At 48.2% G+C, this 23,246-nt stretch overlaps 1 protein-coding gene across 4 annotated transcripts in view; it reads left to right on the top strand.

Annotated features, from left to right (window-relative positions):
- RAVER2 (ribonucleoprotein, PTB binding 2) overlaps window positions 1-23,246 on the top strand; it is a 1,138,299-nt gene that overhangs the window by 885,797 nt on the left and 229,256 nt on the right. For all 4 annotated transcript variants that reach the window (XM_069641987.1, XM_069641988.1, XM_069641990.1 and 1 more), the window contains exon 11: window positions 1,280-1,419. In XM_069641987.1, coding sequence (XP_069498088.1) covers window positions 1,280-1,419 — 140 coding nt within the window. The remainder of the gene's footprint in view (window positions 1-1,279; window positions 1,420-23,246) is intronic.

Raw genomic sequence — 23,246 nt, 5'->3', positions numbered from 1 at the left:
GGTTGTCATTACTGAGAAACTTTGCTTCTCTTATTCTTACAACTTTGTTGCCACTTTTGATAACCTTTTATCATTGCGCAAAGTTCCTTAAAGTACATTGCAATGGAATCTTTGTGTTTCCGAGCCCTAGACATCCACTGAGGAATGTTTTTGAATGGATTGGTGGCAGCAGAAGCTTTTTCGTGGTATATTTTCATATACTACTGTCTAATGGTAATTCTTGGTGTTTCACTGTAAGTGCTCATCGGAGACCTCTGATCACCCTCGCTCCTCTTGAGACTTAGCCTTGACTGCTCTCCAAGCAACTATGAATTGGTCTGGCTATCTTCCTAGAAGTGTCCCATGTTTTACTAACAAGGGTGGGGCAACCTAAACCTCTATTCACCAGACCAGAGCAAAGTTTAGAAATCGATTCTAATATTTGTCAATTACATATTTGAACTAACAGACTTTATACTGTATTAAGTTTACATTGTAGCACTATCAGTGTGATGTATTTTCTAGAGATGTGTTTGGGCTTATTGTACCTTTGTGTCTTCCTACTACCCCTTCTAAGTGTTCATCTGTGTCACTCTGACAATGTTACCTACCTTAAGAGAAGTTTGCCTTTCCTTTCTTGTCAGGTCTGTTAGCCTCTCATTAGGGTTACTTGTTGAAGCACCCTCAAGAGAGGTTGCTACAAGAATTACCTTAACAGGAGGCCGTCCTCATATTTAAACTACATCCTACTCCAGTCAGTCTTCTTCAGCAGATGAAAAGCAAGACAGCAGAAATGTTATGACAAGCACATTTATATGTCAAACCTATTGTAAGCATCTTTGACCTCACAGAATTCCTCGCTTTCATGGTCTTTGTAGAAGTCTGGAAAATGCATATTTCACTCATGAATGCAACACCAGGCAAACTTATTTTTGCCACCTCAACAAGCAACTTCCAAATATCCTTTCAACTTTGCCATTTTATATACCCAGTCATGAGGGTGTGCTCTACAACAGAATGTATCATGATCTGTACCTAAACTGTCATGTATAATGTGTGATGTCATATTTATTGAATCGACTGTTTTAAGATCACTCGCCAGTTAATGTAGTTGCTGTATTAGTTGTTTAATGCCGCCTTCCGTGCTTTCCTACGAACATTGGGTTTTTGTTACCATCCACTACTAAAAGGATGTTACCTTTTGTGAAGCATTTGTTTCCTCAGTGGTTAGCAGGAAAAAAACAAATAATCAAATCAATGCTCGCGTGTTAATGAACTTTTATCCTTGTTCCTTCTGCAGCTATTTCGCCAAGGAACCACACCGCTGAACACCATGCCAGAATGATGGGCAGTACAATTGAAGCTTCCGTTGCTCAGATGGCCAGCTCACATCCTGCATTGGAAAACTATTACGCTCAACAGTACAGTGATTATGCACAGGTATGCTTTTTAACAACTACAAGATGAATTTATGCACACTCCTACGTCCCATCCCATTTCCTCTATAATTAGTTCTTGCTGAGCAGGGGCGGGAGCGGAGCCTTAGCAAGCCCATGGCATTTCCCTTTTAAGAATTTGGAGAGGAGAAGCGGACCACATACGCAAAGCGCTACCACACCACATACCTTGCCTCCCATGCTCTTTCCCCTCAATCCCTTTCCCTGCATCGGAAATAGCCCTCTTCTTTTTCTTTTTTTTTTCTTTTATTTTTTTACTCACCACTTCCTTTTGTTACCTTCTGTTTATGCCGGGTAAAGCCTGGCTCTGTGTGTGCACCAATTGTCACTGGTTGTTCTCGTCAGAACATCCACACACTTTTTGCTTAATGCTTGGCCCCGATTTAACGCTGGAGCACCTGTTTGTGCTCTGTGACACACTTTCGTGCAAGTCCCTCGAGTTTTTTTTGTTTGTAATTTGTTTATTGTATTTTCATAAAATACAATAACATTGAAGCATCCAGAGAACAACATTATCTCTCATAGGTGAATCACAGAAGGTATCATCGTAGTCCACTTTACCACAGACAGACCATTCCATCAACCTGCACCTTTAGGGGTCGAAACCGAATTTGATAATCGGTACAGAACATAGGGCCCACAGACATCCGGAGGCTGCCGAGCGTGTAGAGGCATGATGCAAATAAACGCCAATTCAAGGTCATTGCAGTAAGCTATGTCTTTTAGCCACACAAATGCCTGAGGCGGGGCAACTTTCCACCACACCATGGCCACCCTCCTGTGAGCCAGCACATAAAGGAGCCTGACCAGTCTACGTATTTGCTTGTTCAAGCCTCTCGTACATTCCAGTAGAACCACCAGTGGCTCCAGCCCCACCTGTTCTCCGATAATGAGGGATATCAGTGAGAACCTCCCCCCAGAACTTGAAGATCGGCAGGCACCCTGTTAGGCAGAGTTGGTATGTAGTACCCTTTGGGACCACTACATACAACTATGACTACAGGTGTAAGCAAACCAACCTTTGGCATAAGTCTGTACTACACAGTTTTGGTAGTGGAGCTGAGCAGCCAGGCTCATCTCAAGAGGGGAATGTGAGCAGTAATGATGAGAGGTCTACAATCACACATGTTCAAGTAAACTCTTACACTCAAGGTTTCTTTGATAAATACTTATTCATTTATTTGTCAGTTATAAAACATTCATAAGAAGGAGGCAATTATAAAACACACTCATATACTTTAATAATATTTCAGTATACTTTTCAAGAGGAGAGGAGCAAAGGTTATTAGAACATGAAAGGTTACATTTATTCTTAGACCATGTAGATATTTTGAGTTCACCAGCAGAGTCAGTTCAATTCAATAGGCTAGGCCAAAGTCAATGGGCTAAAGTCTTGGATAGGATAAAGCAGTTCTGGTAGTTCAACAGAAGAGTCTCTGCACAAGTAGTCAGAAGTAGAAAGAAGAATCATAAATTGGGTCACAAGCTGATTAGGCCTGTGAGTTGCAAAAGTTTCAAGCACTTTCACTGCGAGAGGTAAGTTCTCTGTCTGATTTCACAGTACCTTATAATGAAGAAAAGGATGCAGCTGATGTCTTCTGTTCCTGGCAGTTGTTAGGCAAAGTGTGCATGCAGTACCCTCTGGGACCACACACAACTATGACTAAAGGTGTAAGCAAAACCAATCTTTGATATAAGTCTGTACCACACAATTTATGGTAGCGAGCTGAGCAGCCAGGCTTATTTCAAGAGGGAATGTGAGCTGTAATGATGTTACACAGAGGTCTGCAATCACAAGTATTCAAGTAGACTCTTATACTCAAGGTTTCTTGGTAAAACACTTAGAAAACATTCACTAAAATGAGACAATCGATATCACACAAAAATATTCTACAGTACTTAACACTGCCCGGGTCAGAGGCATTTAAACTACTTTGAAGGAGGAGCAAAATGGCATTCAGAGCATTTGAAGTACGAGCAAAAAGGCAGAAGTTAATAAAATGAATAGTAGTTACTCTTACGCTGTGCAAATAGAGTTCACCAGAGGAGTTGGTCCAATGCAATAGGTAGGCCAAAGTCAATGGGCTAGAGTCTTGTATCCGTAAAAACGGTTCTTGTAGTTAAACGGAAAAGTCTTTGCCACAGTTCTCAGTATTAGTTCATAGAAGAAAGATTCATATGTCGAGTCACACGCTGACTAGGCCTGCAAGTTGCCAAAGTTTCACGCACTTTCGCAGTGAGAGGTTAGTTCTCTGTCGGGTTTTCACAGTACTTTATGTTGAAGAAAAAGATGCAACTGTAGACTTCTGTTCCTGGCAGTTCCTGCAGATCTCGCTGTTCCCTCAGTCATGGGGACAAAAGGGAGGACATCGGGGAGCTCCTGCACTGCACAGGGACTGGTCACAAAGCTGGCAAATCTTCGATTCCGGTAGCTGTCTTAAAGTGCACAAACTGGTGTCCTTCTCCCTGGCTATTCGGTTTCCTGCAGCACTCGGAGGAAAATGCAACCAGCTCCGAGAATGGTGTCCAGGTGGCTTACGAGTTGATTGGTCCCACCAACTCAAAGGGAGAAGTAGTCCTTGAAAGGCTTCTCTGTCGAGATGAACTTTGCGATTCGGACCTGCAGCCGGGCTTCACCAGGCAAAACAACAGTCAAGGAGTTGCAGCAGCCCTCTTCTTCTAGCTCGTCTTTGGTTCTTTAGTTCCAGTGATCGACTCTGCCTTCCAAGCCAAGAGACTCGCCTTTTAAACGGTTTCCTCCCATTCATTCCAGCCTAGCTGCCACTCACCCAGCAGGGTGGCTGTTTTTGCCGAACAGTCAGCTAGCCAATCACCACAGAGTGCATTTGTGTCTTCTAGGAGACTAAGCACAGGGAGTTTCGGGCACCTCCCTCACTTCCTGCCCACCCCAGACACTCGGGCGCCTGAGGCAGTCTTCAGTCCTGAAGCCCGCCAAAGGCATAGGAACAAAGGGACCAAACCTGGTTTGGTGCGCAGAGACAAACACTAGAAGGACTTTTCCAAAAAGAAATGGCGAAAAAAGAAGACTGGGACCAGTTTAAACAAAGGAGGCTCAGACCCCATCTTGAAAAACATGGCTCCCGTGATTTAACGCTACCGGTGTTCGCGGTCGGGAAAAATCATGGTAGTTAATTGTAAAACCACTGCCACCAGCCATTTCGAGAGGAAATGGTAGCATTTGACTGCTACATGAGTTTCTAGACATAGGGGATACTAAGTAACCCCTCCATCACTCTATTGTAAGATAGTGTGTGCTGGGTCTAGGAATTAGGAAAGACTAGTAAAGTCAATTTCAGTTTACTTTCTCTGGGAAACAGTTTATCCCAGAGTAGGTATTTAAGCCTTGGGACAGCGTGAATGGCTTCCCTGTGTCACTGCACTGAAGGTGCTGTGGGACACATATGAAAGGAAGATGCCTATGGAGTTGTCTAAAACTCCATAACCAAAAAAAACACACAAGCAAAACACACATAATTATAAGTTTAAAGTCCCCAAATTTAGCAAAAGAGCTGGGGGTCTCTAAGGTAGAGAGGAATTGACAGATTTATGAGAATACTTGCTAATAGCAGTTCCTGCAGATCTCGCTGTTCCTGTGCTCGAGGGAGGCCTTTTAGGCTGTCCCAAGGTTTAGATACCTTCTCTGGGATAAACTACTGTTTCCCAGAGAAAGTAAAGTTAAATTGACTTTACTAGTCTTTTTAAATTCCTAGACCCAGCACTCCCTATCTTGTGAGGCTGGTGAGGTTACCTAGTATCCCCTATGTCTAGAAACTCATGTAGCAGTCCAATGCTACCCTTTCCTCTCGAAATGGCTGCTGGCATTCGTTTTACAACGAACCACCATGATTTTTCCTGACCGCGAAGACCGGTAGCGGGAAACCGCGGGAGCCATGTTTTTCAAGATGGCGTCTGAGCCTCCTTTGTTTAAATGGGTCCCGAACTTTTTTTCTAGCCATTTCTTTTTGGAAAGGACCTGCGTGCCAAACTAGGTTTGGTCCCTTTGTTCCTACGCCTTTAGTGGTCTTTAGGACTGAAGACCGCCTCTGGCTCCTGAGTGTCTGGGGTGGGCAGGAAGTGAAGGAGGTGCCCGAAACTCCCTGTGCTTAGTCTCCTAGGAGACCCAAATGCACTCTGACGTGATTGGCTGGCTGACTGTCCGGCAAGGACAGCCACCCTGCTGGGTGAGTGGCAGCTTGGCTTGAATGAATGGGAGAGAACTGAATAAAAGGCGAGTCTCTTCGTTTGGAAGGCAGAGTCTACCACTGGATCGAAAGAACCGAAGACGAGCTGGAAGAGGACAACTGCTGCAACTCCTGGACCGTTGGTTTGCCCGGTGAAGCCCTGCTGCAGGTCCGAATCACCAAGTTCATCTCGACAGAGAAGCCTTTCAAGGACGACTTCTTCCTTTGAGATGGTAGGTCCAATCAAATCGTAAGCCACCTGGATACCATTCTCGGAGCTGGTTGTATTTTCCTCAGAGTGCTGCAGGAAACCAAACAGCCAAGGAGAAGGACACCAGTTTGTGTGCTTTATGACAGCTACCGGAATGAAAGATTTGCCAGTTTACCAGGTTTGTGGCCAGTCCCCGTGCAGTGCCGGAGTCCCCCGACATCCTCCCTCTTGTCCCCACGGCTGAGGCTCAGGAACAGCGAGGTCTGCAGGAACTGCCAGGAACAGAAGTCCTCAGCTGCATCTTTTTCTTCAAAATAAGGTACTGTGAAAACCCAACCGAGAGAACTTACCTCTCACTGTGCGTGAAACTTTGGCAACTTGCAGGCCTAGTCAGCTTGTGACCCGACATACAAACCTTTCTTCTATGAACTACTTCTGAGAACCGTGGCAAAGACTTTTCCGTTTAAACTAACAGAACCGTTTTACTTATACAAGACTATAGCCCATTGACTTTGACCTTCCTTTTGCATTGGAACAGCTCCTCTGGTGAACTCTATTTGCACTGTTTAAGAATAATTCTACTATTTGTTTTATTAACTTATGCCTTTTTGCTCCTACTTCAAATCCTCTGACTGCCATTGTGCTCCTCCTTCAAAGTAGTTTAAATGCCTCAGATAGTGTGAAGTATTGTAGTATATTTTTGTGTGATATTGATTGCCTACTTTTAGTGAATGTTTTTGAACTGACTCTATAATAAATTAATAGGCGTTTTACCAAGACACCTTGAGTATAAGAGTCCATTTGAATACTTGTGATTGTAGACCTCTGTGTAACATAATTACAGCTCACATTCCCTCTTGAGATAAACCTGGCTGCTCAGCTTGCTTCCAAAAACTGTGTGGTACAGACTTATACCATAGGTTGCTTTTGCTTACACCTGTAGTCATAGTTGTGTGTAGTGGTCCCAGAGGGTACTGCATGCAAACTTTGCCTAACACTGGTGGCAGCAGTGGGATAAATTGTAGAGTTGTTACATTGAGAGTTCTGCTTTAATTTTGTTCAAATAGTAACCTTCCCAAGGGTAAGCACCACTAGAAAAGCCATTTTATCATGCCTAATATGGATAACTACAGACAGGAGGCCCTATCATTTTAACAGTAGATCAACTGAAGGAAATGTGTAAGGTCAGGAACCTCCCTGTTAAAAGAAAAATTAATTGATTGAAAGATTGTTGGAATTTCAAAGTCTGAGAAGTGGGTCTGTTACACCTACTCCTTCAGCAAATGTGGGAAATGAATGTTGATGAGGATGATAATGATTCAGAGTCTAACTCTAATGTTATTGATGAGCAAGAAGAGTTAGAGGAGTCTTAGGATGTGAGCCCCTCTGCACCTCAACAAGCTCTTGTGCCTCAACATTTAACCACAGGGACCCTACCAGGTCCGGTACCTAGCCCTGAATTTGTCTCTCTTGAAAAAAATAGACTTGAGTTAGAATTCAAAAGGCTTCAAATGCAAACTGAAAGTAAACATCAAGAAATCAAACTGGGAGAAATGGAAATGCATCCTGCTCTTGAAATGAAGAAATTGTCTCTTGAAAATGGTTCTATCCCAAAGTCTTCTAGGTCTTCCAGTCCTAAGAGACCTTGCATGCCTAACGAAGCTGTGAGTATGTATGAGGTGAAACTTGATATTTTTGATTGGTTGGCTGCATTTGAATATAACTATGGGATGCAGGGTTTTACGGGGATTCAGTTGATTCCTTGGCTTTTGTCTAGGCTCCCCCAGGTTACAACTGAAGCTGTAATGGAGGTGGGGGAACTTGAAAGATTGGAGTATGAAGATATGAATCTAGCTTTGATAGCTTGATTTGGGAAAACTCTTTCCCAGTACCTTAAGAGGTTTAGGACACTCAAAAAGCATGATGGTACCCCTTGGGCTACATGGGTGTGTGAATGTTTGAAGAACTTAAATGGTCGGGTAAAGGGTTACAGAGTTAACACTTTTGAAGGAATGAGAAATCTATTTTTGTTAGAATATATTTTTGATGCCTGCTCTCCTGAGTTAAGACAGCACTTGGCTGACTCTAAGGAAATGGATCCAAAGAAACTAGCTAAAGCTGCTGACTTGTGGGTTGCCAACAGGGCTACTCAAAAGGATTATGGGGCAACTCAGAAGAAGAATGATGGGAAGCAGCGAAAGAAAGATGGCAAAGAGAATTCTAATACCTCCAATCCAAAAGAGGGCCCCAAACAGAAAAAGATAAGCCACAAGGGAAACCGAATCAGGCTAGTGAAATCTCTGGTGCTAAACCAGATGGAGGTCAGCAGAAACCCCCGTTTGTCAAAACGTTTGGAAAATTTTATGCTTGTGGGTCTACTGACCATGTGAAAGGGGTTCCCAGATGCAAGGTTAAACCTTCAGGGGTCCACACTGCCTCCTTAGCATTTTCCCCAGAGGGAGGAGTACAAATGGCAAGTGGAAACTTTCAACTACTGGCTGAAGACCCCATTGGAGTCTCTGCCAGTTTTTCTTTAGTGTCCTGGGTCTGTGGGAACAGCACAATTTAGATGTCTATAATTCAATTCCAGATAACACAAGAATATTAGGAGGACAGTGTGCTTGTAAATGGCCAGGAGACCCTCTGCCATTAGAGACACTGTGGCCAGCATTACAGTGGTGGATGAATCTGTTTTTCAAACCTAAGGCACCCAAATGCCTCACTAAGCTTGCTGGAGGCCCTGTTCAAATGTCTCCAAGATTACCAGCTCTCATCCAGTGCAACAACATGACTGTCAAGAGACCTGTTAGTGTGCAGTGTGAGGTGCCTGGGAGAGTCCTGTTGGGGAATGACTTAAAAACTCTTGGAGTTGTATCAAGCGCCCCCAGGCCTCCCAGTAAGAGGAAACAGGAACAGACAAGGAAGGTCGGAGAGAGTCCCGTAACTGACCCTCCGGAGGATGTCACAGAACACCCCGCCCACAGGACCTACTAACTGCTATTTCTAAGAAGGAAGCAAAGGGTAAACCCAAGGTCTCAAAGAAAAAGTAAGAGAGCACTCCTGTGCTTCCAACAAGGACATCCCCGAGAGGACTGTCCAAAGTCACACCTGTGACTGCTCCACCAGCTGAGGCTGAGTGTGAGGAACAACCAGGAAAGGTTGAATCAGCTGCTAGAAGACCTTCCCCCTGTTGGAGATCTGGATCTTAAAGACCACCCTGAGCTGCAGTCTTTAATGGCAGAAGGTGGCCCCTGTAGGACAGACTTCAGCAGAGGTATTTGTATTTTGTCCATATGTATTGCGCAACCCGGCCCGTAGGCATCTGGGTGCATATCTTGAATTACATAGGTTACATAAATTACAACATAGATGAGCAGTTCTTGGTGGAACATAAGTTAGAAAAGGAATGCAGTTTACAAGGTAACGTACAGGTAATAAGGTGTATCATATAGATAATAGCAGTTATGTGTGAGCGGCAGCTAGATCTTGCTCAAGGAGCCATTTCTTGACCTTATGCTTGAAAGAGTGGAAGGAAGGCTTGATTATCAGCGTATTTGGGAGGGTGTTCCATAATTTGACTGCCAAGACTTGGAAGCTGCCCCCCCCCCCCTGCTTTTTGCAGCTTAAATCTGGGTATGCGCAGAGAGTGAACTTGGGTAGATGTCGGCGGACGAGTAGTAGTGTGAACCGGTAAGCGGATGGCTAGGCATTCAGGAGCGCAGTTCGCTTGGCACTTGTAAGTCAGAGCGAGAGTTTTCAAAGCTATTCTTTGGGCAACATGGAGGCAAAGGGGGCTCCGTCTAGTGTCAGATATGTGTAATTTCCTAGGAATGTTGAGGGCAGCCCTAATGGCATTGTTCTGAGTTACCTGTAGTTTGAGTCCTACTGTGAGTCTCAAAGAGAGTGTCCTACTCTTGAAGGACTTTGCCAACAGGCAGCTTCCCAGCTAGGCAGGCAAGGGCCAGGGAAGCACAGGTTGTACTGGGAAGATGGCCTCTTCTACAGTGAACCAACTGAGTCTATCCCAGGGGACTAAAGACGACTTGTAGCGCCTCTAGAGATAAGCTTTAAGAAGGCCAAGGAAAGGCTTTCTCTATATTTCTACTGGCCTAAGTTGGGGTCTGATGTAGATAAATTGTGTAGGAGCTGTCACACTTAACGGACATCTGGCAAGAGTGGAGCCAAGAATGTGGCAACCTTGGCGCCTCTCCCACTGGTGGGAGTCCCTTTTGAGAGTGTAGGAATCGACATTGTTGGTCCCTTAGACCTCCAACCTCTTCAGGCAATCGATTTATATTGGTTGTAGTAGACCATGCTACTAGGTATCCTGAAGCCATACCTATGAGGACTGTCATAGCTCAGGCTGTTGCTAAGGCCTTCCTTGGTATTTTTACCAGAGTAGGTTTTCTTAAGGAAGTCATCTCTGACAAGGGATCAAACTTTATGTCCGACTACATACAGGACATGTGGAAAAACTGTGGAGTGACTATATAATTTCTCAAATGCCTTGCATCCCCAGACGAATGGGTTGGTAGAGAGGTTTAATAGAAACATGAAGAGCATCATAGGTGCCTTAGAGGCACTCCTTAGAAGAAAGTGGGACCTTCTACTGCCATGCCTTCTATTTGCTTATAGAGAAGTCCCTCAGAAGGGAGTTTGATTTAGTCCCTTTGAGCTTCTCTATGGTCATCCAGTTAGAGGTCCATTAGCCCTAATTAAGGAGGGGTTGGAGAGTGCTCCTTCCCCCAAGCCAGTGAGAGTCACTGACTATCTGCTTGGTCTCCGGAGGAGAATGACACACATGATGACAGAAGCATCTGATAACTTGAAAGCAGGTCAGGCTCTGGTGAAGCATTGTCATGACCAGACGGCCAACATGGTTGAGTTTACTCAGGACCAGCTAGTTGTAGATATGGTACTTACAAGGCAGAGGGCCTTACAGGAAAAATGGATTGGACCCTTCAAGGTTGTGGGAAAACTTGGAAAGGTCAATTATTTGGCGGACTTGGGCAATGCTATGTAGGCCCCCAGGCTCTTTCACACCAACCGTCTAAAAGCCTATGTCTCAAGACCAGAAGTGGGAGCTTTGCTTCTAGCTTCAGCTCAGGAGGAGGTGGAGAGCGAACCTCTACCTGATCTCCTAAGGGGACAACCTTTATATGGAAAGATAGGAGTTAACCTCTCTTCTAATCTGACACTGGAGCAACAGGAGGAGTGCACATTTCTGTTAAATCAGTTTGCCTCCCTGTTTTCACTATCACCAGGCTGGACCCCTTGTGGCCAGCATGATATTCTCACTGGTGACTGTTTACCTGTTAAAAGCAGAGGTTACAGGATGTCCGACCCTGTAAGAATCCACATAAAGGAGGAGGTCAAGAAGATGCTTGATCTCGGGGTAAAGAGCCATCTACAAGTTCATGGTCTAGTCCAGTTGTACTCGTGCCAAAGGCAGGATCCGATGAGTTGAGATTCTGTATGGACTATAGAGCTCTAAATTCAGTCACAAAGACTGATGGCCATCCTTTACCTAAGACAGATGAGCTGGTGGACAAACTTGATTCAGCCAAGTACCTCAGTACATTTGACCTAACGTCAGGCTATTGGCAAATAGCCCTGACAGACCATGCCAAGGAGAAAACTGCATTTTCAACCCCAGCAGGCCTCTACCAGTTTAAGGTAATGCCGTTTGGATTAAAGAATGCACCTGCAACATTCCAAAGGATGGTTAATAAAGTTCTGAATGGGATGGACGACTTTTGCATGGCATACTTGGATGACATTGCAGTGTTCAGCCCTACTTGGAAAGAACATGTTGACCACTTAAGATATGTTTTGCAGGCTCTTCAGCAGGCCCATCTGACCATAAAGGCAAGTCAAATTGGTCAGAGCAAAGTGGTCTACCTTGGACATGAGATAAGAGGAGGTGAAATAAGGCCATTGCCTAGTAAAGTGCAGGCTGTACAAGAATGGGCCACCCATACTACTCAAACCCAAGTGAGAGCCTTTTTAGGTCTCACTGGTTATTATAGGAACTTCATAGAGGACTATGGGACCATGGCTTCTCCCTTGAATGTGGTCTCCTTGCTCAAATTCCCCAAGAAGGTCAGGTGGAATGAGGCGTGCACTAAGACTTAAGAAAGCCCTTTGTCAAGCTCCAGTATTAAGAGCTCCTAACTACAGCCAAACCTTCATTGTGCAAACAGATGCTTCCAATACAGGTATATGTGCAGTTCTGAGTCAGCTGGATGAGAAAGGTAGGGAACTCCCAATCTGCTTCATCGGCAGGAAGCTGAAGGAACCTGAGACAAGGTGGGCAACGTGAGTGTTTTGCTATTGTGTGGTCTCTGAAGAAGTTCAGACCATACTTCTACTTTTGTGATTCAGACAGACCACCAACCCTTTTGATGGTTAATGCAGATGAAAGAGGAAAATCCTAAATTGTTAAGATGGTCAATCAGCGTACAGGGGTTTGATTTTACCATTGAACACAGGTCCAGGTGTAATCACCAAAATGCTGATGGTCTCTCTAGAATGTATGACCGACGGGAGTAAGGAGTAAGGAGATTCATCCAGGGGTGGATTAAATCCTCCTGTCCCTTAGTCTGGGGGGGTGGTGAGTGTTACAGAGAATTTTCATGAATGTGCTAATTCCCTTCACCTTACCGACCCCCAGCAACTTTACTGAATTTTGAGGATTTTACTTTTTTTTACCTGGAGAGAGTGTGAGCCTTTTTTTCTCTTTTATTTTGATGTGTTTTATACTCTTGTGTTCTTTGATTATGGAGTTTTAGACAACTCCGTAGGCATCATCTTTTCATGTGTGTTACACAGCACCCTCAGTGCAGTGACAAAGGGAGGCCTTTTAGGCTGTACCAAGGTTTAGATACCTTTTCTGGGATAAACTACTGTTTCCCAGATAAAGTAAAGTTAAATTGAATTTACTAGTCTTTTTAAATTCCCAGACCCAGCACACAGTATCCTTACAGTAGAGTACTTGAGGGGTTACCTAGTATCCCCTACGTCTAGAAACTCATGTAGCAGTCCAATGCTACCCTTTCCTCTCGAAATGGCTGGTTGCAGTGGTTTTACAAGAAACTACCATGATTTTTCCTGACTGCGAACACGGTAGCGGTAAACCGCGGGAGCCATGTTTTTCAAGATGGCGTCTGAGCCGCCTTTGTTTAAACGGGTCAGGTCTTCTTTTTTCACCATTTCTTTTTGGAAATGTCCGAGTTTGTCCCTGCGTGGCAAACTAGGTTTGGTCCCTTTGTTCCTACGCCTTTATTGGGCTTCAGGACTGAAAACCGCCTCTGGCGCCTGAGTGTCTGGGGTGGGCAGGAAGTGAAGGAGGTACCCAAAACTCCCTGTGCTTAGTCTCCTAGGAGACCCAAATGTACTCTGGCGTGATTGGCTGGCTGACTGTCCGGCAAGGACAGCCACCCTGCTGGGTGAGTGGCAGCTAGACTGGGATGAGTGGGAGAAAACTGTTTAAAGGGCGAGTGTCATGGACTGGAAAGCAGTGGACCACTGGAACGAAAGAACCGAAGACGAGCTGGAAGGGAACAGCTGCTGCAACTCCTGGACCGTTGGTTTGTCCGGTGAAGGCCTGCTGCAGGTCTGAATCGCCAAGTTCATCTTGACCAGGCCCTTCAAGGACAACTTCTCCCTTTTGAGTTGGTTGGACCAATCAACTCGTAAGCCACCTGGATACCATTCTCTGAGCTGGTTGTATTTTCCTAAGAGTGCTACAGGAAACCGAATAGCCAGGGAGAAGGACACCAGTTTGTGTGCTTTACTACAGCTACCGGAATTGAAGATTTGCCGTTGCTAGCTTTTTGACCAGTCCCAGCGCAGTGCAGGAGTCCCCCGACGTCCTCCCTCTTGTCCCCACGACTGCGGCTCAGTAACAGCGAAATCGGCAGGAACTGCTAGGAACAGACGTCTTGAGCTGCATCTTTTTCTTCATTGTAAGGTACTGTGAAAACCCGACCGAAAGAACTTACCTCTCACTGCGAAAGTGCTTGAAACCTTGGCAACTTGCAGGCCTAGTCAGCTTGTGACCCAACATAAGAATCTTTCTTTTACGAACTACTTCTGAGAACTTTGACAAAGACTTTTCCGTTTAACTTCCAGTACTGCTTTATCCTATACAAGACTTTGGTCCATTGACTTTGGCCTTACCTATTGCATTGAATCAACTCCTCTGGGGAACTCAAACTATTTGCACTGTTTAAGAGTAACTGTAATATTCATTTTATTAACGTATGCCTGTTTGCTCCTACTTCAAATGCTCTGAATGCCATTTTGCTCCTCCTTCAAAGTAGTCTTAATGCCTCAGAACCTGATATTGTGAAGTACTGAAGTATATTTTTGTGTCATATAGATTGCCTCCTTCTAGTGAATGTTTTATAACTGACTGAAATAAATGAATACGTGTTTACCAAGAAACCTCGAGTATAACAGTCTATTTTAATACTTGTCATTATAGACCTCTGTGTAACATCCTTACAGCTCACATTCCCTCTCTCGATAAGCCTGGCTGCTCAGCAACGCTACCACAAAACTGTGTAGTACAGACTTATACCAAAGATTGGTTTTGCTTACACCTGTAGTCATAGTTGTGTGTAGTGGTCCCAAAGGGTACTGCATACAAACTGTACCTAACGGGACAAGAGGGAGGACTGCTGGGGACTTCTGTAGCAGCAATTCGGAGGCCGGTGGAAGCTACGAGCTCTTTTCGGATCAGCTGTACTTTGTGGTTTCAGCACCCGGTAAACAGCACCACCGTGGATCTTGGACCCCGGTTGGGCTTCCTTCACTCCTTGAGTCCTGCACTCTAGTGAGGAGACTCGAGCTTTGGTTGTCCTGCTTCTGGAGGGTCCTGGGGAGACTACAGGAGCTTTTGCGCAGTTTACAAACGTTGCACTCGACTACAAATTTCTCGACCGCAGCAGCAAAGAAGTACAGCCAGTCAGGGAATGTCTTCCAGCAAAGTTCGTCTCAGGGTTAGTTGGTCCCACTAACCCAAGGGAAGAAGTCGTCCCTTCCGCAACTTCTCTTGTCAAACAGAAGAACAAGTTACTTCTCCAGCATGGGGTCTGGCATGGATTCACATGCTCATGAATATTCCCCGTCAGGCTGGGAATCATCGGTAAAGAAAAAATCAGTATCAGTTTCGTTTCTGATATGTCTTTCTTAGTAGTAACCAATCACTGATCTCTGGGTCATACTGCCCCCAGCCAATGACTGCCCTCTCCCTAAGCCCCGCCTCTGGCAGCCATCCTCAGATTTTTACTGCACGCTCAAGTGTTGGGAGTCCTCGTGTTTAGCTCTCGAGTTTTTTACTGCGTTTTCACGCTTTTTCAGGAGAATTTCTCATTGTTTCGGTTTAATCGAGCCTCAAGCTCCACAGTTCCTACTTCCGATAACGGGGACCCGTTTCGGAATTTTTCTACGCCCCTCAAGGGTGAAGTTTTCGTCGAGTTTACACTTCTTGGAGGATTCCGGAAGATCTGCGGCCTACCTCAACAGACATGGCACAGGACAAAGGGAGCTCGACGCCCGGATCCAAGCTGTTCAGGAACTGCCCTGGATGCGGATTATATAACGTTTTTAAGGATGACGAGCAGTCGCGATGCCTCTACTGCCTCCATGGGGACAAGACGCACGTGGAGAAGGACTGTGCGTTCTGCAAGAACCTTTAGGAACGGACCAAACAAGATCGTTGTTCCCGCCTCGCCACCTGGCTGGAGAAGGGCACAGCAAGTGAGGAGGCGAAGAAGTCTGAGCCGGCTTCGAAGTCCTTTGAGGGCGCCCCGGCGACGGGGTCCCAACAGAAGGCCAAGCACCGCAGGCTCCGGGAGCGCCGAAAGGTCGGGCTCTTCGGTTGCCAAGCAGGGCGCTACTTCCCCGGCACGTTCGACCACGAGCCAGCGCTCTGGTTCGGGGAAGAGGAAGTCTGAGAACCCGGGTAGGCCGCTGGAGCGGACCCGGTCGATCTTGAAGTGGGAGCGAGGTGCTGACCCTCCCACCAAGGCGAAGGCCCAGGACGCACCTAAGGTGGTGAGGGCTCTGATCCACCCGGCTAAGGCCTCTACCGAAGTGGTCGCTGCGACCCTGGCGGAGCCGGCTGAGACTACGCCAATGGAAACAGCCACTGGGCCCAGAGTATCCCTGCCGCCGCAGAGGGAATCCTCTTTCCAGCCCATCCCTAAGACCCCCGTGAAGCCCCCGGCTGAAAAAGAGGGGACGGGGCCGGTGGCCATTACAGACTCGGAATCAGCCTCTGAGGAGGAACTGGTGGAGACGGAGAAGGGCCTCAACGAAAGGTCCATAGGCCTCAACAAGAGGTTCAGAAACCTCAACGAGAGGTTCAAGAAGGTTCGATCCCAGTGGACGGTCCCTGCTGTCGTGATCGATGATAGCGACGACGAACAGGGCCCAATGGAGCGGCCATCCCGTCCGACGCAGCCATTGGCCGAGCCCCAGGATAGCTCGGCGGCCATTTTGTTGGCAATCCAACCCTTATGTACCGAGATAAGGACGATATTACCACGCACCCCGACGGAGGAGCCAGAACCAGGCCCGTCCCCTCCCCCTTGTGCCTCAGGGCCCAGCCCACGCCAGACTCGGTCGTCTCAGCAGCGGCTAAGAAGAAGGCAGCGGGCACGGTGGCTTCAACTTCCACTTCCCCGCCGGACAGCGAGGGCAAGAAGTTGGACTCTATGGAACGACGAGTCATCTCGTCAGCGGCAACGACGATTAAGGCGGCCAATGCCTTAGCGATCGTGGCCCGCTACGACAGGGAGCTCTGGTTCAAGATAGCTCCCCTGCTAGATTTTCTGCCTGATGACAAAAGGGCGGAGGCCCTAGAAATTCTGCAGGAGGGCGAGGTGGCGTCGGATCACGCCATAACAGTGGCGACGGACATCGCCGATACCGGATTTCGCCAACTGGGCAACAGAGTTTGCCTCCGACGACGGGGATGGTTCAATGCGACAAACGTTCGCCAGGACGTCCAGACCAGAGTGTTGGACATGCCGTTTGACGGCAACAACCTCTTTGGTAAGGCGGTGGATGAGTCTCTACAGGCCATCAAGACCGACTTGGAGACGGCCCGGGCCCCTGGGGTGCTTCAGCAGCGACAGCCCTTTCGGAGCCCCAGAGGCAGACCGGGTGCCTCCAACGGATCCAGCGGTGACTCCTCCGCTTACCGCCAGGCGGCCCGCTCCTCTTCCCAGGAGGCCTCCAGAGGTCGCGGCAAGCAAGGGGGATCCCGCCGTCGTCGTCAAGGAGGCCAAGGCGTCAAGGCCTCCTCCAAACAAGACTGACCCGGCCGTGCCGTCAGGTCCCCACCGAAGCACCCCGGTGGGAGGCCGGCTGACGAAGTTCGTCAGCGTGTGGGAGTCCATCTCCACCGACCGTTTGGTGCTGGACACCCTGGCCAACGGGCACTCGCTGGAATTCCAAAAGAAGTGCCTTCGCATTCCTCCCGTGGCCAGGAAGGAGAATCACGTCCCTCAACTGCTGTTGGAAGTAAAGGCGATGCTCAAGAAAGGTGCCATCGAGCTCGTGCCCAGGAGGCTCCGGGGCTCCGGAGTGTACTCAAGGTACTTCCTCGTCAGAAAGAAGACAGGTGGTTGGCGCCCCATCCTAGACCTGCGTCGGTTAAACAAATACATCAAGGCGCAGAAATTCTGGATAGTCACCCTCCAGCACGTGCTGGGACAGCTGAAGGAAGGCGACTTCCTATCGTCGTTGGACCTGGAGGATGCTTACTTCCACATCCCCATTCTAAAAAGGCACAGGAAGTTCCTCAGGTTCGTGGTTCAAGGACGCCACTACCAATTCAGAGCCCTACCGTTCGGATTAAAGTCGGCACCCAGGGTTTTCACCAAGTGCCTGGCACCAGTGGCGGCACGGCTGCACCTGCAGGTGATCCACGTCTACCCCTGCCTGGACGACTGGCTAATCCAGGCAAGGTCAAGGGAACACGCCGTCGATCATACGGCGAGGACCGTCCGGTTGCTCACGGAGCTGGGGTTCTCCATCAACTACCCCAAATTCCACCTGGTTCCATCGCAAGTAGCACTGTTTTCGGGTGCGAAGCTCGATACAGTGGAGCAATTGGCCTCTGCTTCAGAGGAGAGGACCAAGACCATCCTGGGCAAGGTATGGTGCCGGTTAGCCACGGACGTGGCCAGGGTGAGGTTCATCAAGTCCCTTCTCGGGATGATGTCCTCACGCATCTACCTTGTACCCCTTTGCAGACTTCGGATGCGTCCGCTACAGGAGTTCCTCGACGCCCGCTGGTTTCAGGCGAGGGGCTGCTTTGAGGACAGGATCCCCCTCCACGAGGAGTTCCGTCAGGCGATCCTATGGTGGGGCTCCCGGGCTCACCTCACGACGGGCACGGACTTTCAAACCCCGACGTTTCAGGAGACGGTGACTATGGACGCCTCTCTAGAGGGTTGGGGGGCCCACACCAGGGATCTCCACGCAAGAGGCCTTTGGCTCCCCGAGGAGAGGTCTCTTCACATCAAAAACTTGGAGCTCCGTGCAGTGTTCCGGGCGCTCAAGTCGTTCCTCCCGTCCCTCAAGGACAAAGTGGTGAGGGTCTTCACCGACAACACCACCACAATGTTCTACATACGGAAGCAGGGGGGCACCAGATCCCCAGCCCTATCCAAGGAGGCCCAGGATCTGTGGCACTGGGCCGTCGCCCAGGGGATGTTTCTGGTTCCCTTCGACCTGGCAGGAATAAAAAAACACCATTGCCGACTCACTCAGCAGGGAGCTGCGCTCGTGCCACGAGTGGGAACTGCGCCAGGATCAAGTGAATCGACTCTTCCGACGATGGGGCAAACCCCAGATCGACCTGTTCGCGACGGCGACGACCTCCAAGTGCCAGAGGTTCGCCAGCAGGTTCCCACAGCCGAGGAGTATGGGCGATGCTTTCTCGTTCCCTTGGAACGGCCTGTTTCTATACGCGTTCCCTCCATTGCCGTTGCTGCTCCGCCTCATCAGCCAGCTCAAGAAGTCCAGGTGCAGGATGATGCTCGTCGTGGCCGAGGCAGGTCTGGTTCCCGGACTTTCTGCACTTGTCAACGTCCCCTCCAGTCAGGCTGCCGGCGGACGCGGATCTTCTCTCCAGAGAAGGAGGTGCCATTCTACACCATGACCCACAGTTGCTGAACTTGCAGGCCTGGCTCCTGCAGCACTAGAGTTTGGAGGGTACAATATCCCGGCTGATTGCAGAGAGGTTCTTGCAAAGGCCAGGGCGTCCTCAACTCTCAAGTGTTACGGTCATAAATGGAAGAGGTTCTCTGTCTGGTGCCGTGCACAGAAGATTAACCCTCTGCGGATTACAGCCCCTTAGGTGCTGCCGTACCTACTGTCGCTGGCCAAAGCTGGACTGGCTCACGCCTCCATAAAAATACATCTGGCTGCCATCTCCCGATATACCAGGACTACGGGACGGGCGTCCTTGTGGTCTCATCGCCTGGTAAAGGAATTTATGAAGGGACTATTCTGATCATTCCCGCCGGTGAAGGCGCCTGCCCCGGCGTGGGAGCTTACTGTGGTGCTGACCAGGCTCATGGGAGCCCCTTTCGAGCCTATGCATTCGGCGCCTTTGAAGTTCCTGTCATGGAAGACAGCGTTCCTCGTGGCCATCACCTCTGCACGACGAGTGGGAGAGATTCAGGCCCTATCTTGCAAGCCTCCATACTTGACTTTTCATGACACGAGGGTGGTGCTGAGGACGCACCCCTCCTTCGTGCCAAAGGTGCCGTCGGACTTCCACCTCAACGAACCCTTGGTGTTACCAGTTTTCTTCCCGTCGCCTTAGACGCCGGCCGAGGGGACTTTGCTCTCGCTGGATGTAGCTAGAGCGCTGAAGTTCTACGTGGACCGCACCAAGAGTTTTCGTAAGACGTCACAACTATTTGTGAAATTTGGGTCTGTGAATCAAGGGAAGGCTCTCTCGAAGACTTCCATTTCCAGATGGCTCTCCGGCTGCATCATGCATTGTCACCGGGTTGGCAAACCGACCGCTGCCCAGCCGTCCGAGAGCCCATTCGACCAGAGCGATCGCTGCTACCATGGCGTTCCTGTCTGGTGTGCCCCTGCTGGACATCTGCAGGGTTGCTACATGGAGGTCGACGCACACCTTCACAAAATTCTACTGCATCGATCGGGACTCCAGGGAGGAGTCCAGGGTCGGCCAAGCAGTGCTGCGCAACCTGTTTGCTTAAGGTGAGCCTGGTGAGGAGGTAAGAGATGCTTAATGTTGAGTTGTTGTATTGCTTAATGTTGAGCCTGTTGCCACCTCCCGTGGTTGTGCATGTGTATACTATGTATTCTTTTATTCATGAGCATGTGAATCCATGCCAGACCCCATGCTGGAGAAGGAACAAGTTACTTACCTGTAACTGTTGTTCTCCAGCATGAGTCTGGCATGGATTCACGTGCGAACCCTCCCACCTACCCCTCTGCGGCTCTTCACTTGGTCATACTGCCACTTGGCGTGCTACCAAATCTGAGGATGGCTGCCCGAGGCGAGGCTTAGGGAGAGGGCAGTCATTGGCTGGGGGCAGTATGACCCAGAGATCAGTGATTGGTTACTACTAAGAAAGACAGATCAGAAACGAAACTGATGCTGATTTTTTTCTTTACCGAGGATTCCCAGCCTGACGACGGGGAATATTCATGAGCATGTGAATCCATGCCAGACCCATGCTGGAGAACAACAGTTACAGGTAAGTAACTTGTTCCTTACCAACTGTAACGTTCTTTCGATTAGATGTTCATCCCACATATTCCTCATCTTAGATATTCGTATAGTCAACTTTGCTGCTTATTCCACACCAGAGGGCGCCGTGCTCGATGTCGTGGCGTTAATGTCCCTCGAGGGCTGCCGTAGAGCGTCAACGTCATCCGTAGTATGAACAGCTCGGGCCGCGCCCTTAGTAACATATCCGTCTGTATAAGGTCTGTTTTGTTACTGCTAGGCCCAATTTGAAACCTGTATATCCAATGATAAGTTGGTCACTTTGCCGAAATTTTGCCAGTCTAGAAATATAAAAGCCAAGAGCACTTTTTTGGGTCCGGCCTGTGGAGCCTTTCCTCCTCCTTACTTGCATGAGGGGGAGGATAGAAAGATGGCAATGTAAGTGAAAGTCAGAGACTATTTTTGGTAGAACTAAAGGTTTGACTTGAAGTATAACTTTGTCTTTATGGAAGATGGTGTGAGGAGGCTTACAAGAGAGAGCCTGTAACTCACTCGCCCTGCGGGCTGCTGTAATAGCCATTAGTAGGACTGTCTTCAAAGTGAGGAGCCTTAGCGGACAAGAAAGCAAAGGCTCGAAAGGAATGCATCTAAGGAATTTTAGTACTAAATTTAGATCCCAAACGGGAACATGAAATGGGACTGGAGGGTACACGTTAGGCAGACACTTTAAAAACTGCACAATCAATGGAATTTTGAAGTAAGACAGCTTCCGTGGAGTGCTCAAAAATAGAAAGAGCAGCTAGGTATCCTTTTATTTTATCAATCTGGAGCCCCAGATTGGCCAAATGTAATGGGAAAGAAAGTACCATAGGTGTACCACATAGGAATGGATCCACATTCTTATCCTTGCACCAGTTACTGAACATGTTCGAATGACACCGGTACAAAGATTTTGTTGCTGGCCTTCTAGCCGAAAGCAAAATCTCCATTACGTCGTCTGGGATATCCCAATCCTTATCTCAGCAACCATGCCTGAAGGCTGAGTGTGTCGACCTCTGGATGGAGATCCTGACCTTCCTCTTTCTAGAGAAGATCCTCTCTTTGTGGAAGGCGTATTGGACGGCAGATGGACATGTCCAGAAGGTCTGGGTACCACGTCCTCCTGGCCCAATCCGTGGCAATTGGGATCATGGTTTTCCTGAACTTTCTCAACCTCCTGATTACATGAGGAATCACAGGGACTGGAGGAAACGTGTATAGGAGTGGAAATTGCCAGTCCACTAAGAACACGTCCCCTAGAGCTCCTCTTAGCGGAAATTCCCTTGAACAGTACAGTTCGCACTTCCTGTTAACACTGGTCACAAACAGATCTACTTGCGGGGTTCCCCAAAAGGTGAAGATTTCTTGCAGTACTTCCTGAGCTATTTCCCACTCGTGGGAGACTGTGCTCTGCCTGCTCAGAGCGTCCGCAGCTGTGTTCTCCTCTCCGGCTAGGTGAACTGCCGATGGAGAGATTCCTTCTTGTATTGCCCAGAACCAGAGCTGCATTGCCTCTCTGCACAGTGGTAGTGAACCTACACCTCCTCTCTTGTTGAGGTAATACATGGCCACTGTGTTGTCTGTCATTATCAAGGCATTCTTTCACCGTACATAGGGCAGAAAGGCCTTCAAACGCTAGTCTGATTGCCCTGAGCTCCAAAAGGTCCATGTGTAGTTTGGACTCCGATGAAGACCAACGACCGCTGATTGTCAGATCGTTGGTGTGGGCTCCCCACCCTGTGAGTGAAGCGTCCGTCACTCCTGTTATCTTAGGCCATGGTTGCCAAAAAGATTCTCCCTTGAGAATATTGTACTTGCAAGCCCACCATAGAAGATCTTGAGCCACTCTGGCCGGAACTTGCAAAAGATCTGACATATTCCCTAAAAATTGGGACCATTGAGTACTGAGGGCCCTTTGAATGGACCTCATTCTCAATCTGGTCTCTGGCACCAGAAGAATGCAGGATGCCATGAGGCTAAGCAACCTCAGAAAATTGAAGGCCGGCAGATGCTGGGCATTCTGAAACTTGTTACCATCTGCAGAATGTGATGAGCTCTCACATCGGGAGGCAAGGCTTTCCCCGAGGAAGTATCCAGGACTGCTCCGATGAACTGAAGTCTTTGGAATGGTATCATATGTGACTTCTTGTAATTGAGGGAGAAGCCCAGTCTGTGTAACAAGTGGCAGGTCCTGCTTGGATGTTTCTGGGCCTGTTTGTGTGAACGTGCCCTGATTAACCAATCGTCCAGGTGGGGGTAGACCAAATTCCCCCTCTCCTGAGCTCGCTGCCACTACTGCGATCAGTTTGGTGAAAACCCCTGGGGTGGAACTCAGCCTGAATGGCAGAACCCAAAACAGATAGTGAGAACTGCCAACCGCGAACCTCAGATACTTTGTGCTTGAGATGGATTGGCACATGAAAGTAAGCATCCTGAAGGTCCAGTGATACCAACCAGTTTTGGAGTTGGAGAGCCTGAAGGATCTGAGAAAGGGTTACCATCTTGAACTTGTCCTTCCTGAGGAACTTGTCCAAGTTTCTTCAGTCCAAGATCTCAATCCTCCGTCCTTCTTTGGGATGAGAAAGTATGTGGAATACCAACCCTTGTTCCTCTCCGCTACAGGTACA

This window comes from Ambystoma mexicanum, chromosome 1q, assembly GCF_040938575.1.
Source record: "Ambystoma mexicanum isolate Mex_15411 chromosome 1q, UKY_AmexF1_1, whole genome shotgun sequence".
Classification (NCBI taxonomy): Eukaryota; Metazoa; Chordata; class Amphibia; order Caudata; family Ambystomatidae; genus Ambystoma; species Ambystoma mexicanum.
This window is presented reverse-complemented; position numbering and strand designations above follow the sequence as displayed.